Source organism: Gymnodraco acuticeps, unplaced genomic scaffold, assembly GCF_902827175.1.
Source record: "Gymnodraco acuticeps unplaced genomic scaffold, fGymAcu1.1, whole genome shotgun sequence".
NCBI lineage: Eukaryota > Metazoa > Chordata > Actinopteri > Perciformes > Bathydraconidae > Gymnodraco > Gymnodraco acuticeps.
Genome location: NW_022990699.1, coordinates 45,818 through 63,351, shown reverse-complemented (window position 1 = coordinate 63,351; position 17,534 = coordinate 45,818). Strand labels below are relative to the sequence as shown.

Sequence of the window (17,534 nt, the reverse complement as noted above, 5' to 3'; positions counted from 1 at the left end):
TGAATAGCTCCGTAGCATCTGCAAGCATGACTGAGGATCTGGGATGAAACTGATTTATTGTAATCAGAGGAAATGATTTTCCTTCATTTCAATGAAGTCGGGCAGTCAATGTAATTTATGACACAATTTCTAACATACTGTAATCTGTGTGTGTTTGTGTGTACGTGGTATGTTGTGTGTCCGTGCATTAGTTCTAGTTGCTTCTGACCAGCATGTGTCAGCGAGGAAAAGCCTGTTTATAACTAATCCTGTCGACCGTGGAATTTCCCACGGGCCAGAAGATGCTCTGAGCATCACCAATGAGCTCATACTGATGTTAATATGCAGTTCAGGATAGATGATGGCACTGTATGAAAAAGGGTGTCACAGGGAGTGTGATGGTTACAAACGTAAGTGGCAGTCTAAAATATATAAGCAAAGTGCAAGGAAATATTGAGTAAAAGAGAGAAACGCAAATGTTTCCATGGCTTAAAGACGGGGAGTGGCAGAAAAATAGGAAAAAGTGACACACTAAATCCTCACAGCTTATCCTGCATAAGCAAAATGTAGAGTTTAAATATGTCTCTGTGTTTACAACTCCTGTCACTATTATATTGTGCTTCATAAACAGGGCTGCACATAACTGGTGCGCACCTGCGCCAAAAAAAGAGCACCGGGTCATTTGAAACAAAGCGCATTTGCGTACCAACATTGAGAGAGGGAGAGAGAGAAGGGAGAAGAGAAAATAGAGGAGAGAGGAGAGATGAGAGAGGAGAGATGAGAGATGAGAGATGAGAGAGAGAGAGATGAGAGAGAGAGAGAGAGAGAGAGAGAGAGAGAGAGAGAGAGAGAGAGAGAGAGAGAGAGAGAGAGAGAGAGAGAAAGATAGAAAGCTATTTGCGAGTTGCATACATGTATGAACCATGATATGAACTCAGGGTCGGCCCGTAGCACTGGCTAGATGTTCGCCTAGGGCGCCAGATCTGTGGAGGCGCTGCGCTGGCAGTTCTGGGAGGGAAAAAAACATTTTGACCGTTGGGGCTCATCCTAATTTTCGGCCTTGATGTAACAATATTCATAATTAAGTAAATGTAACACCCTTTTCACCCCGGTTACACGTTTAATTTGCCCTGTACGATGGGCGCTGTAAGTGATGAAAATGTTTCCAAGGCACTCCTTTATAATTATTGGGATAAACAGGTTTTAAATCATTCCAATGTATACTATAGGACAGTAACCAAAAATATCCTTTAAAACTGGAGAGATAAAAAAAATGCATAAATAAATAAATGTTAAGGTAAAATAAGATATGAATGAACAACACAAATAAAACAAGTTACATTCATTTGTTATTGGCTATGGTAGGTTATTGGTTATGTTCACATACTTTTTTGATTACATCCACTTGTCTAAGATGACAACAGAGACTTTCGACCCAAAACCAGCTGTTGACTTGTGGATGCAAGCAGCTAATCACAGACTCAACCAGAGAGAAAGAAGTAGGCCTACATCATCAGCTACCATGTCTGACAGTCAGGAGGGTAGTGATGACAGCTTGTAGGATTACTGGTCGTGCTAATGTTGTCTTGTGTTCACCTCTGCATGTGTGTTCTGTGTTCACCTCTGCATGTGTGTTCAGTGCCGTGTGTCTGGCACATAAAGTCAAGACCCCCTCAAAAGTTACGGTTTATTTCATTTTAAGGATGAGCACCAAGCAACATCTCCAGGTGCTCCTTTGAGAACCAGAGCAAAAAAGTTATGTGCACCCCTGTTCATAAAGCAATGATTGCAAGAATTATGCGTGGACTATTTCCTCCGGAATGCATTTCAGTTCAGGCTTTTTGAGGATTGGTGAGAAAAAGTGTGTTGTTTGTTTGCATAATATACAGAAAGGCAAACTGCTGTCTTTGTTAAACTGTGAGCGTGTCAGGTTTACACATAACAAAGACAAGATTTCATGTGGGGATTAAAAAGTCGGAGGTCAGTTTCTTTAGTGTGCTCTTTATTCAACATTTCTATTTTATCCCAAATGTTCTCTTCATTATCTGCGGCTGCCTCTAACCGTAAGCCTCCGCATTAAGTTAATTGAGTTTACTCTGTGTCATGCATAGAAAAATGTGCTCAGACGGCTTTAAAGGTCATGTTGTTTGCTTCACTTGTTTTTGCATAATGTTGCTTTCAATTTGCTCAAATCCCTCAAACAAACATCTCTACAGACAGACAGTCCATAGAAACATATAAACATGGCACATTCGAGAGAATACGCTCATGGAGGATCATGCTGTTGTTCAGTACTACATTGCTGGACAACCTTGATTTTTCCATTAAGCCATTTGTTCTCATTTAAGTAGCCAAGTAAATGGAGGATCAATATGAAACCAGTCCTTCTATTTGAAGCCTATATTCTTTCTCCTCTTCTTTACTATAACCTAACATTCGCAATCAGTAATCTGCTTTATTTCTAAAACACAGAAAACCCTTTTTATGATCCACACTCATACATTATTGACTTGTTTTTTTTAATGACAGGAAGGCTTAGAGAGAAAAGATGATTGTCATTACTGGCATCATTTTCCGGTATAATCATAACATGTGTTACATGTAGGTTTATGGACTGTGTTGGGGTTGCATGGAAAATGGCTTTCATCATTTAAAAAAATGAGAGGAAATGTTGTGTGATGTTGTTGTTTGCTTATTAGTGCTTATTATGGAGCTGTCCAATTAAGATGTATCATAAAAGAGGTCAAACTGACTCGCAGACGCTGCAGAAATGTTGCTTTGCTGTTGGAGTTTAGATGGAGAGGACAGTATGTTGATCACCTGGGTAGCAGACAGAAGGTATTTTGAAACAACCTTTAAGTAGGCCAAAGGGAACCAAACTCAATTTGTATTGTTTTGTTTCTTTGGGTTTTAAAGGCTACATAAGTTGCAACCAAATACACAAACTGTCTATTGTGCATGGGTTTAGGAATCAACACAAAAAGGTGTTATACTCACAACTTGGGATTTCACAAGAATTAATGTTTCTGTACCAACCCGAAGCTAAACCGTGGCAAAACGTGATGACACAACAGTACCACAGGGCTCGAGAATAACGCTGTCCTGGAGGAAATGGAAAATGTGTGTGGGAATAATCTCTATTTAGTAAGATTTGAACATTTAGTAGAATTGAATTATAAAGCTATCATGATGTGTATAAATATACTTTTGTAAAAAAAGATATACTTAGTAAATACAGTAGTTTTAAAAGAGATGTTTTCACAGCAACATAATATAGATTTAAGAGATATTTTCGAGCAATCAAACGGTAATAAAGTGTATGTTAAAGTGGATTTATTTTTTTAGGAAATGACCTGCGTAGTCTCTCCCAGCATACACGCGGTTTGATTGGCTAGTGCTTGTACTGGCAGATTTGCATAAACGGGATTTCATTGGCTGACGCCTCCGTCGAGGCGTCAAAAGTTGAACATTGCTCAACTTTTGACGCCAGCTACGCCAGCAACGCTCCACGTCGCTTCCCAAAATGCAGTTCGGCTAAAAGTGACGTCACCCCATTCAAAGTGAATGGGCAGAAGCGTTGGAAGCTTCAACGCACGCCGCTGTGTGGACGGGCCGTCAGGGTCGAAAGGGCTTGTCCGAAGTGTCTTGGTGAAAACCAAGGGTAGCACCTTACAGCGATAATCATGTTGCGCAAAGATGGCACTGTTTGTCAGAGCACTTCATCCTTCTGGGATTTCATGAAGAACAGCTCCAACGCCTGTGTGTATGGGAACGCCTCTGGTGCTGGTCCATTAACTGCCAGTGTTTCCCAGAGATCTGAAATATACTTTGGGGGGTGGTGGTAGCGGGGGGGGTTGAGGTGACGTGCAACAACATTAACATTAACCTTTCTGTTGGTCGCTTGTTAGTAGACCCTTCACGCGATGGCAGAGCGAACAGGTACAGGTACAGGCAGGGTCCATAATGATAGCCCTATAGTTTAAATCTACTACCCACACATGAACATATGGAAATGGGTTACTATTTAAAAAAAATAATGTATTTATTAATGTATTTAGGAACCTATCCATGTGATTTTTAGTGGGGGTCGACCTCAAATCCTCTAGGGGGTTCCAGGGGCATGCCCCCCCGGTAAGATTTTATTTTTTATTTTGGAGTTAAATGCATCAATCTGGTGCATTTTGAGGGGAAAATAAAGAGACTAGATCTATGGAAACACCTATATGAAACAGAACTGTATACATTTCAATAATCATAAAATCAAGGCCATAACCAACAACATACCATTTCCAATATGAAAAAAACACTGAAACTTGTTAATTTATTTTTGGTTCATTTATAGTTGTGAGTGTGTCTGTGCTCCTGAATCAGCCTCTCCTGTCTCCCTCCTCTCCCCCTGCTGCTCTTTGAGGCAGCAGCAAAGACTAGTTTTATCTCAACAAGTTTTAAAAGTGTATCTTACCTTTTTTCACCTACTTAACTTTTTATTTATTTATTCATGCATATTTTACTAATCACATTACATTTCATTTAGCTGACGCTTTTATCCAAAGCGACTTATAATGACCGATTACAGGGACATTCTCCCTGGAGTAACTAAGGGCTAAGTGCCTTACTCAAGGGCACACTAGTGGTGGTGTTCCTGGCGGGATTTGAACTCACAGTCTTCCGATCTTCAGCCCACCTCACTATCCATTAGACCAATCACTACCCTCTCAAATGGAAATATGTGTTTACATAAATGGTGACCACACCGTTTGAGACCCACTGAGAACTTAGACTAAGTTAACTATCTAAACACTCAGAGAGTCCTTTACCTCACCTGAGCTGAGGTTATCCCGAGCTTGAATGACACACAGAGACCAATCAAGGGCTTTGATTTATGATCTGTATGACAGTGGCCATGTCGGCAGGCCACATCATGTGGACAGCCAGTCACCCTGTGTGAGGCAGGCCACTTAACAGGCCAGAAGGAGGCGAGATCAGAGCAAGGGAGCGAGGGATCATTGTCTACAAGTTAATCGATCGCAGATGGCGTCGTGGTCACGGACGAATAAAAAAAAAAAAACATTAAAAAAAAAACTTATAAAAAAAAACAAAAAAAACTAAATGGGTCGCGAAATATACATATATATATATGGGCGGCCGTTAATATACCTGGGCGGCCCGCCCAGGTATAGTCTATGTGTGGGAAACCCTGCTTTGCTCGACGATGCAGACAGCTAGCGTCACATTAGTGTTGAAGAGCAGAGTATGAGATTAACCCATAGATTAACCTCACTATAAGATCTGTGTATCTGAAAAATATGAATCTCACATTTCCAGTTGGTTCCAGAAATAACGTTAACGTAGATATTGCAATATGGTTTGTTGAGCTGGAGTTGATTGTTGAAGCTTACTGGTTAACGTTCATCATATTAAACGAACGAACCCAAACGTTGTTGTTTTTATTAATATTATCACCAATACTTACTTAGCATTTTATTATCATTACACTGGAGAAACCGATTTATTGTGGCAGCAGAACGTGAACATGTAACTTAATGCCTGCATTTGAGGACGAAAAATAGCTCAGTCAATGCTTTAGGGACAAGGAAATTATTTGTTTAAATATTAGATATGACGTTATGTGTGCTTCTGTGACAATGAAGCTTATTCATTGCATTACATTTGTTGAAGATGTTTGTCTTTTACCCTTACGTGTGTGTGGGCTTTGATATCCAGCACTTTTTTTAAGGATAACAAAAAGATTATCACATGACATTTGCATGTAAAAACAAGTCTGTGACCAACACATTGTTACTTTGCATATACATCTGTTTGTTTAAAGTTTCCAGGTGATGCAGACAGACCAGAGGATGCTGACCACGAGAGACATACCTATTCCTAACATCAGTGAACTTCAGCATGGACTCAAAGGTACAAAGACTCCTTTCATACTGTACAAAGAATCGAGAAACGTTCTGGTTTAAATAGATAAAGTAACAACTATAATCAGCTTTAACATTTCAATGTATTTAAGGCAATTATTATTTTACATTGTGAGAATTGCTACCATTTGTCTCTACATATTGTCTGTAAAAGACGTGGTAAAAGTGGTTCTTGCAGTGAGACAACCGAGCAGTTTAATATTATTTAATAAGATATTTTAATGTTGATTAACTGCAGACTGTTCATTCATAATCTAATTATCTTTGTAGTACAAAGTGATGAATTAAAAAAACACATTACAATTAAAAAAATACATTATTTCTACAGCCGCTAAATAAACAAACCTTTCATAAATAACACACTTGCTCTGCAATAATGTCATATGTTTCTTGTCATTTCTGTTAGGAAAGGACATACCTGAAGGACACAACTGCCTCACCGTTTTCTCAGAGGGGCAAGAAGAAAATGAAAAGCTGATTTCAGATTAAAGACCAATACAGGACATTCACTAAGAAACTACACTTTTATTGTGAACACAAAGTCAAACAGGACCATCATTTGTTTGTGACAGCTGAGCCCAGTATGTGCTCACAGATGCAGTTAGGGGGTTTCTTCATCAGGCCTGGTCCTCCTCCATCAGGCCTGGCCCTCCTCCCAGAGAAAGACCTCTCCACCTCAGTCCTCTCCAGCCAAACCCACAGACAGGACATCCGTCATGCTGAGGTTTCTCCCAAAGTCTCTGCACGCTGTCTCAATTGATCCACACTGTGAATATGAGGGGGAAATGTGTGTCATAAATGCTTTAGACAATAAGAAATATGAAGTTAACTGTAAGGAATGGCTCATTCTTTTTTAAATAGACAAAACTATTACTGTATTTCAATATCTCATGTCTGAAAGTTTAATTTAAAAGAAGAAGAGGCCCCAAAAATAAAGATTGGTATATCAATAAATGTAGTTGATTTTGTCTTTTTAATTGTTTAAAGTAGATAGAACTGGTACTTAAGAGTTTGAATACAGTCTGGTCTGTATGTTTTAGAAACCTTAAGGCATTTATAGATTTGTATGCAAGTAACGTCCCAAAACTCAATACCTTAGATTATTATTGAAAGTTTTGCTGACTCACTTTGGGGTCCTTTTTATTTTAGAATCGTTTTTCATGAGACAGTCAATTTAAATATTTGTACTATGCCATATTCACATTCATTTGTAACACACACGTAAGGGTAAAAGACAAACATCTTCAACAAATGTAATGCAATGAATAAGCTTCATTGTCACAGAAGCACACATAACGTCATATCTAATATTTAAACAAATCATTTCCTTGTCCCTAAAGCATTGACTGAGCTATTTTTCGTCCTCAAATGCAGGCATTAAGTTACATGTTCACGTTCTGCTGCCACAATAAATCGGATTCTCCAGTGTAATGATAATAAAATGCTAAATAAGTATTGGTAATAATATTAATAAAAACAACAACGTTTGGGTTCGTTCGTTTAATATGATGAACGTTAACCAGTAAGCTTCAACAATCAACTCCAGCTCAACAAACCATATTGCAATATCTACGTCAACGTTATTTCTGGAACCAACTGGAAATGTGAGATTCATATTTTTCAGATACACAGATCTTATAGTGAGGTTAATCTATGAGTTAATCTCGTACTCTGCTCTTCAACACTAATGTGACGCTAGCTGTCTGCATCGTCGAGCATAGCTATTTTAAATTAACAATAACAATGCATACAGTTACCTAACTAGCAAACTAACTAATGTACAAGCATGACCTTATTTTACCAACCTCACCGAGAAGCCTTATGTTTTACAGTATAATCCTTCTTAATGTTTTACACTTCTCTATTATGTTTTAACTTGTATGCTACGGATAGCATCGTTAGCACAGATGTAGCTTCGTCTCGCTTGTTAGCTGAATAAAAAGACAAGTAAGAAATAAAGTGCTTGAATTTCACTTACCGAATAAACTGCATTCATAGACGGTCTGTTTGAACTGCAGAGCCATAAGATAAGTGCGATATTTCAATGAAGAATACTCCACCAGGCATCAACACAAAAAACACGTCCGAGTAGCAGCCTGGAGCTAATGAAGCTAACGGGGCTAGCAAAGAGACCACTAGCAGATGACTTCCGTTACATTAGAATGACTTCCGTTACAGCAAGAATCCCCTCACACACACATAGGTGAAACACATGCACATTCCCTACTGAGAACCTTTCAGTAAAATGCTTTTCAGGAGTGTGTGTGTGTGAGATTAATTTTCAGTATTGTGTGTGTGAGGTGTTCAGTAGTGAATGTGAGAGGATTTCAGTAGTGTGTGTGTGTGAGGCTTAATTTTCAGTAGTGTGTGTGTGAGGTGTTCAGTAGTGAATGTGAGAGGATTTCAGTAGTGTGTGTGCAAGGCCAGATGTTTTCAGTAGTATGTGTGTGAGGTGTTCAGTAGTGAATGTGAGAGGATTTCAGTAGTGTGTGTGCAAGGCCAGATGTTTTCAGTAGTGTGTGTGTGAGGCTTAATTTTCAGTAGTGTGTGTGAGGTGTTCAGTAGTGAATGTGAGAGGATTTCAATAGTGTGTGTGTGAGGCTTAATTTTCAGTAGTGTGTGTGAGGTGTTCAGTAGTGAATGTGAGAGTATTTCAGTAGTGTGTGTGCAAGGCCAGATGTTTTCAGTAGTGTGTGTGTGAGGTGAGTTTGAATTTTGGCCTACACGGCCCCTCATATCTGACACCCAGTATCACACACACACATGCCCCCCCCCCCCCCTTTTCCTCTTGAACTCGTGCAAACACACCTAACACAAACATTGGACTGTGAACTATGACAATGATTGTATATTGATGACAGTTACATTTTGAGTAACTGCTTGTTTTTTGGCTCTATTATAATGTATTAATTGTTTTGCTACTGCGTCAACAATTAGGGGCCACAAAGTTAGAGCCACAAAGTTATTATTTCGATTCATAATTTGATAAATGATTTAATGATGGAAAATGATTTATATTGCCATGGTGAATATGTTTTGAGGAAATGATTGTTAATTTTATATCGTAAATATGATCTGTTTCCTTGTACCTTCCGGTGTGTGAGGTAATTGAGGACAGCCGGCGTGCTCGGAGACCTGATGAGACGGGGAGCGGAACAGTTTTTCGACCGCAAATTGTAAACAGAGATTAGTGTTGCAAATTGGACTGCAAAGTATAGTTTATATAGGAAAGCATACCGCCGAAATATTGATTTAGATTTGTTATTTTGAGACTATTTAAGTCAATACTTTTTGTTAATAAATAAAAACATTTGACTGAAAACCTTCGGCTGCTTATTGCTTTGGATTGCGTGTCGTCAACCCCGCTCTATAGTGGCAAAAGGAAACCTTGGATGCCATTACATCAAGTCGAAAAACTCCGTAAGGAAGATACACACACCGTTTGGATCCCCGGAAAAGAGGGACACACCGGAGCGGACAGACTGGGCCGGCCGTGAGTAAATAAATGGAATAAATCCGTGTACGCATTGATTGGAATGTCGGACGTGTTAAAGTCTAAAAGGAAATCATAACGGCGATGCACACATTGGAGGAGGATTGTAAATACCTGTGGATCGTCTGTGAAAAGACTGTGATTGAATTTGTTTGTGCAACAAAGGAAGCCAGTAGGCGTGCTCTGTGAGACTCATTAAAGGAGCGCAACGTCTTTCACGCACGGCCTAAAAAACAAACAAATAAATAATGTCGGACGATCCCAGGACTTCTGCTGACGCAGAAACATTGTTAAAATCACTCAAAGCCTCCCACAGTGGGAAATTAGGAGCATGCACAAGGAAAATGAACGAAATGAAGGCCTTGCTTGTGGAGGATGGGAATGTGGAACATGTGAATGAAGCTTTGGAAATGTTCAAACCAGTGCTTGAATTGGAATGAAAAAGGTGCCAGTACTCTAAAATCAGCAACTTTTTCAAGTCAATTTTATATATACAGCCCACAAACAAGAATTTGGCTACTATAATGCTGGTGGGTTTGTCTCTTTATACTGTATATTTTAGAAAGGTTCACTGTACTTAACATTTTTTATGATAAGCAGCGGATATGGCTAAAGCTCAGTAAGGTCAATATTAACTGAAAATATAGCAATCAAAGTCTAGATCTTCTGCTGAAGACACATGAAGCAGAGACCTTTCAGGTGAGAGCCCCTCTGGTGGTGTTCAACATTAATGACAAGGAAACAAAGCTCTGGTCAGAAGCATTTTTTATAAAAAGCTTTAACAAAATTAAGTATTTCTGTACATTTTGAATGCAATCTAACTTTCCAACTCAGAAAACGAAAAACGAAAAAGTGCCAAAAGTCTTCTCACATGGCTGAGCTGCTTTGCAATATACTTCACCACTGAAGAATACAAATATGTATAAAGTAAACTATGATGCAATCTAACTTTCCAACTCAGAAAAATGATAAAGAGCATGAACAAAGAACATGTAAAAACAAATGCAAAATTTGCACAATCTAAAATGAGAAACTGTAACTGCAAGTAACAAAGTCTGAGCCATGGTAAAGAGTTACATTGAACACCAAGCTGATCAGATAACTCCCTGGTTGGTCTGAAGTCCTTCTATCTCCAGGATCTGTACAAATCGGCACATTATGCCAAAAGTCTTCTCACTGGGTGAGCTGCTTTGCAATATACTTCACATTGTTAGAAAAGGCTCCAGAAGGCCTTGAGGACATCAGTATCAGGGGCTGGAGCTGGACAGGCTCTTTCATCAGCACTTCTCCTTCCCTTTACCAGCCAGGACCTCACATACTGTTCCGGATTGAACTGTCCTAGTGATGGTCCATTACATTTAATGAAAACCAGGCTGGACAGTCGGCTGACAGAGAGAGCATTCCTTTTTGCAGTAAGGATATCGTTCATGCAGCTGAATGCCCGCTCACACTCACTAGTGGAGACAGCGATGGTTCGGACTGCTTTCAGTAGAGGCTCCATGGCAGCAGGTATACGGGATGCCCTGGTTTCCTTGTATTCGCGAAAGCCCTGAACAGTCTCTCTTCTGTCCACTTTCAGCACTTCGCACAAACGTAGCACCTCTATGTCCCCATACTGTACGTCTAACTCCTCTTCAGGCCAACTTCCAGGATGGATAACTTTCATGTCCTGGATTAGCTGATTGTCCCGGGCCTCCCGGCCATGTAATGGGATTTCTCTTGTGCTGACATGAGAGGAGGTTGTGGAAGTCATTCTGTGTCTCAGATTCTCTACCATACTGCGGAAAAACTGACCTGCATGAATCTGTACAAGCCTGCCATTCTCACGCAGGGCAACACCCTTGAAGGACTTCTCAGCTAGAGCTGTATGAACTGTAGTCATGTGTGGGCCAGGCATGGTGACCATGGATTCAAAAACTCGTATTTCTCGAGTTAAGAGCCTATCTGCTGTAGGCAGTGTCATCTCTCTTTTTTGGAGTTGCCGAGAGAGGTCGCTGAGCTCTGTGAGCGCATCGTACATCAGTCCCAGATTGCTGACAAACGTTGCAGATGTGAGCACATCATCCAGGCCCTTGTACTTTGCTCTGTCTCTGGAATCCCTGCTCGTGTCGTTTGCAGCATTTGTGAAGTGATCATGAAGCACTCGGTAGTTTTCCCAGACTGCTCTGACGCTCCTTTCACTTGAAGCCACCCAGCGGATGGACAAAACACGCCCTATCACCAGTAGACGCTGTCCAACTGCTTGCGCACACTGCGCTAACTGCCTCTGATTTTTGGGGGAGGCATGGAACAAGGAATAGAGTTTGTCAAAAAAGATCTGGAAATGATTGAGCCCTGAGACCTCCTTGACCACATCCCCAACTGCCAGCTCTAGACGATGATTGGAGCACAACTGGGTAGCAACGCCTGTTCTCTTCCCTAGCATGACTGAAGCTCCATCACATGCAAAAGAAACGAAACACTGACCTAAAAAGTCCTCGTTAAAATCTCTTCCAAGACACTCCTTTAACGCCTTTGTGATGTCATCAGCCGTTGTTCCATCCAACTCGATCAGCTCCCAAAAAAACGTTTCGGGCTCAGCATCAGCTAATGCTGAGCGTAGACACACAACAAGCACCGTTTTACCACTAATAGTGGTAGATTCATCGACCAAAACACAGAGTTTTCTTTGGTTTTCTGTAATGTCTTTTGCCATTTTTTTCTTCAGCTCATGAGCTATGTGGTCGATGATTTCGCCACAGGTTTTATTGGAGTGCAAAACCCTGCCCACGTTCAGCCCATTCAGTTTCTGTACATTCAAATCAATTGGCATGTCTGTGAATGGCCGGCTATGTTTGCCAATTGTATATGCCGTTCGAAAAACTCTGATAGTGGTGTCTAATTCAGATTTATGCATAGACTGCACTTGATGTTGAATAGTTTCACATGAAGCAGATGTAAGGATGTCAGCAGCTTTTACATGGGCTTGTGATTCTTTATGTTCTTTGATTTTTTTTCTCAGGCTAGCTTGTTGTTTGCCCTTGTCAACACCGAAATGAGACACTGCACACTCACCCCATTCAGTTGACAGTTTCAGTCCTTGTCCATTGTGTATTCCCAAAGATTTGACATCTCTGCATATCCGACATCCTAGCTTCTTATCTTTAAGAAGGAGCCATGCATTGGTCTTGCAAAAATATTGCACCTGGTCCGTTGTCCAGCAGTCAGGTGCATCGCTTTGCCCGCTGTTGGTGGTGGCAGTTGCGCCAGCAGCAGCTAACGTTAGAGGCTCTGGAGGAGGCGGCGGAGCTAGTGCTAATGCTAATGCACTAGAACTTGGAGCAGGAGGATCAACCAAAGAAAGCTCCCCATCAGACACAATTTCCAACACAGGCACAGCATTCTCTGTATTTGAAGTTTCTTCCGGCGACAACCGCTGTCTTTTTGCACTTTTATTAATCCACGCTAACATTTTATAAATGCTAATTTGTGACGTGACTTGCTTTCCTTCTCTCGGGGGCGTGCCTGCTCTGTTCTATCACTCTACATAGCCACCCACTGGGTGGGAGTTGCACTGCATAAACACAACACACGTGCATCTAGGTATGTAAATTGTAAAGCATTAAAACATGGTTTTACTAACAGTTTTCAGTATGTTGTTACTTCGGCATTATTATTATTATTATTTTGAAACGTGTATTACTATTAAATCACGGTCAAATAGGTTAATATTGACATAGTCGTTTCCACCACAGTATTTACATGGAGAAGATAAGCCCTGCCCCCTCTCCAGCACGTTCTGTTTGAATGACAGGAGTAAACAGCTGACAGCCGCTGTGAAACTCCAGCGGTTAGAGCGATGAGAATGTCCGTTCGGCACCTCATGACGCATCTACTGAGTACCGGGCGGCTGTATATATATATATGGATGTATAATAAGAACGGCGGGAGAGTGTTGAGTACTGGCACGGTGCATGAGTACCGGAGTACCGCCAGCATGCCGGTACTGAGCAAGAAGTGCCGGTACTCCATGGGTCAGAACCAGAAGTGCCGGTACTGCGTACCGGTGAGTACCGGCCCAATTCCAGCACTGGTTCAAACTAAATATAAATGACTTGTGCAGTGTTCATGGATCCGTACAGCAGCTTTTATCAGAGGAAGAGAGAGAGGAGGATCATGTGGACTGGTTTGAGCCAAAAATGACACATTTTGAATATTGTATGAAAGATGTGGATGTATGGAAAAGAGAAAAAATTGCACAATCAAAGATTCATCCCCATGACAGCATCTCTAATGTTTCACACAAGTCAAGGAGCTCAAAAACCTCTTCAGTCTCCTCAGCATGTAGAAGAGCGTCTGCTGAAAAGGCTGCCCTGCTAGCCAGAGCAGCTGGATTAAAGGGCAAACATGCACTGCTATTACAACTGGAACAAATGGAACTGGACACAGAAATTGCAGCATCTGCTGCTAAAATAAAGGTTCTGCAAAGCATTGACGTGGAGGAAAAAATGGAGGATCAAATTCAAGATGGAATGAATGCTTATCTGGAGGAAAGCAAAGAAAAAAGCACAGACACTTTGGATCCTGAAATCTCAGCCATGGAGTTCATGCCATTGGGTGCAGTGCCTAAAACACCACTTCAGAGGACTGTCATTAATCTTCGCAGCCCTCAGCAACCCACAATACAGTTTAGACCTTTCAAAACGCCCACAATGCATAGCTCCACCCAACGCAATGAAACCCATGATAACCTGGACACTGTTATACAGAGACAGAGAGATATTGCTGACCTCATCATTATGCAGCAGAAACTTACCTTGTTACCAACAATGGAGATAAAAGTGTTTGATGGTGATCCACTTGAATATCAGTCCTTTATGCGAGCTTTCGAACACCTTATTGAGGATAAAACAGCTAGCAGTCATGACAGGCTCTACTTTCTCGACCAGTACACTTCCGGCCAGCCCAAAGATCTCGTTCGCAGCTGCCTGCATATGGATACCCAAAGAGGTTACACAGAAGCCAAAAAGCTATTAAAGGAGCACTTTGGGGACGAGATCAAAGTAACCAGCGCTTATTTGGAAAAGGCAATGAACTGGACATCAATTAGACCGGATGATGGCAAAGCGCTTCAGGCATATGCAATGTATTTAAGAGGATGCTGCAATGCTATGCAAGATTTAAAGTACATGGATGAACTAGATATTCCTTCCAATCTAAGATCAATAATATCTAAACTCCCTTACAAACTGCGAGAAAAATGGCGGACAGTGGCTTATGAGATATTACAGAGAACAAAGGAGAGAGCTAGATTTCGTGACCTTGTGGAGCTTATGGAAAAACAAGCTAAAATACTCCTGGACCCATTATTTGGGGATATACAGGATCGCCACATCTCTAGCCCAAGGATGGCCACTAGGAGCCAACCCATGAGCCACAGAACACCTAAAAGTAGAGGCAGCAGCTTCACCACCATCATCGCAGCAGCATGTGATCAGGAGAGCAGCGTGGCACCTTCAAACAGCCACAAGGGGGCAGTCCTGCCTCTTCTTGCTACTTTTGTAAAGGCAAGCACGTGCTGACTGATTGCCATCAGTTCAAACATCATCCACACAAGGAAAAGGTTGACTTTTTGAAGATTAATGGTTATTGTTTTGGATGTTTGATGAGGGGTCATATGAGCAGGAACTGTAGGAAAGGGCTGACATGTCAAAAGTGTCAAAAGAGCCACCCAACAATACTTCACATTGACAGTCCACTTCTACAAAAGCCTCCCCCTACTGAAACAAAAGGAGCTTGGGTCAACAGTGTACTTGTCTCGGCTGGTGAAGCTACTGGGGCCGGTAGGGATTGTGCCCTAGCCATAGTGCCTGTTCGAGTCAAGGTTCACAAAGGAGATAGTTTATCTCAACCTATGCTTTTCTTGATCCCGGCAGTTCAGCGTCATTCTGCACAGAGAATCTAATGAGACAGCTGAATCCCAAAGCACGAAAAACGACAGTCGTTCTACGAACAATGGGTCAGGAACGACTTGTAAAGAGTTACGAACTCAAAGGATTGGAGATAGGACATTTAGATGGCAGTACTTACATTGACCTACCTCAGGTGTACACACAGAGTAAGATTCCTGTCTCAAAAGAAAATGTACCTATCCAAAAGGATCTGGAAAGATGGCCTTATCTAAGTGACATACAGCTGAAAGAAATTGATGCTGACATAGAGCTTCTAATAGGAGTTGATGTTCCCAAGGCAATGGAACCTTGGGACATAATAAGAAGTCAAGGAAATGGGCATATGCAGTCAGGACAGTGTTTGGATGGGTGGTAAATGGACCACTTAACGCTTGTACTGCTGTGGAATCCGGACCTGTGGTCACAATGGTCAACAGAATATCAGTAGCCAACCTGAATGATCTCATCACACAATACAATCAGGACTTCTCGGAAAAAGATTATGAAGAGAAGAAGGAAATGTCAGGTGAAGACAAAAGGTTCATGGAGATAGCATCAAGCTCAGTAGAACTCAAGGATGGACATTATCACCTACCCTTGCCTTTTTGAAAAAAGGACATAGTTATGCCTGACAACTACGAAATGGTAAAACAACGTACTCTAAATCTCCTAAAGAGGTTTAAGAGGGATGCAGAACTTCATCACTTCTGTGACGCAAGCGAAAAAGGTTACGGCACCACCAGCTATCTTCGCTTTACAAACAGTATGGGAAGGGTCCATGTTTCATTTATTTTGGGAAAATCCAGAGTGACTCCACTCAAACAGATCACTATTCCCAGATTGGAGCTTACTGCAGCAACACTTGCAGTAAAGGTGGACAGGATGTTGAAAAGGGAGCTTAAAGTGGACCTCAACGACTCAACCTTCTGGACAGATAGCACCTCTGTCCTCGGATACATCAGCAACCAGACTAAACGATATCACACATTTGTGGCAAACAGAGTTTCAGTGATCAAGGACCTGTCTCAGGAGAAGCAGTGGAGGCATGTGAGCTCCATAGACAACCCTGCCGACGACGTATCCCGTGGGCTGCATGTAGAAGACTTTCTAAAGACATCAAGGTGGATAACAGGACCTAAGTATCTGGAAAAGGAAAAGGAATATTGGCCAAAAACACCTAAGAACCTGGGCCTTATTCCATCAGAGGACCCAGAGGTTAGAAAGGACATAGCAGTTAACAGTTTGAGTGTCCACGAAACCAACCCAACCAGCAAACTGTTTGAGTATTACTCATCATGGAGCAGACTGCAGAGAGGGGTTGCTTGGATACTTAAATTAAGGGGAATTCTTCTTCTGCTAAATCAAAGAAGGAAATCTGCAAAGGCTGACCTTGCCCCAGATTGGACTCTTTTGAAATCCTTAAAGGACAAAATGAACAAGCTAAAGTTGACATTTGGATCACAACATCTGTCTGTGGAGGACATTAGAGAAGCTGAAAGGTCAATAATTCACTCCGAGCAAAGACGTCACTTCTCTCAGGAACTTGCACTTTTGGAGAAGGGAAGGCAAGTAAGAGCAAGCAGCTCTATCAGGAAGCTGCACCCAATCTTAGTTGAAGGCATGCTAAGAGTGGGAGCAGGAATAAGCAAATCAGCAATGCCAATGGATCTGAAGAACCCCATTATCCTGCCCAGAGACTCTACTGTATCCAATGTGATCCTGGGCCACATCCATCAGCAGATTGGACACTCGGGGAGAAGCCACATGCTCTCAAGACTAAATCAAAGATTCTGGTTGCCTCGTGCGAACTCGGCAGCCAGAAAGATAATCAGAGCCTGTGTTTTCTGCCGAAGAATGCTAGCCACAGTTGGAGAGCAGAAAATGGCTGACCTCCCAGAGGATCGGGTGTCTCCAGATCTACCACCCTTTACTCATGTTGGTATCAACTTCTTTGGACCCCTGGAGGTTAAACGAGGCAGAGCAAATGTAAAACGTTGGGGAGTGATCTTCACCTGCCTTGTGAGTCGTGCCATACATCTGGAAGTTTCGAGCTCATTGGACACTGACTCCTGCATCAATGCTTTGTGCAGATTCATATGTCGCAGAGGGCAGGTGACAAGCATCAGGACCGACAACGGCACAAACTTTGTGGGAGCACAGAAAGAGCTAAGAGCTGCTCTTAAAGACCTGAATCAACACAAG

At 41.6% G+C, this 17,534-nt stretch overlaps 1 protein-coding gene across 1 annotated transcript; it reads left to right on the top strand.

The window, feature by feature from the left end:
• The first annotated feature begins 9,308 nt into the window (after window positions 1-9,308).
• LOC117555808 lies at window positions 9,309-16,400 on the top strand. The gene is made up of 2 exons (XM_034230784.1): window positions 9,309-9,814; window positions 13,475-16,400. The coding sequence occupies exons 1-2, from the start codon at window positions 9,651-9,653 to the stop codon at window positions 14,961-14,963; spliced, it is 1,653 nt and encodes a 550-aa protein (XP_034086675.1). The 5' UTR covers window positions 9,309-9,650; the 3' UTR covers window positions 14,964-16,400.
• Window positions 16,401-17,534: the final 1,134 nt, after the last annotated feature.

Coding starts and splice junctions, on each gene's coding strand:
- LOC117555808 (XM_034230784.1), top strand. CDS start 9,651: ATGTCGGACGATCCCAGGACTTCTGCTGACGCAGAAACATTGTTAAAA. Junction 9,815..13,474: donor GTGAATGAAGCTTTGGAAAT/GTTCAAACCAGT, acceptor ATTCCAGCACTG/GTTCAAACTAAATATAAATG.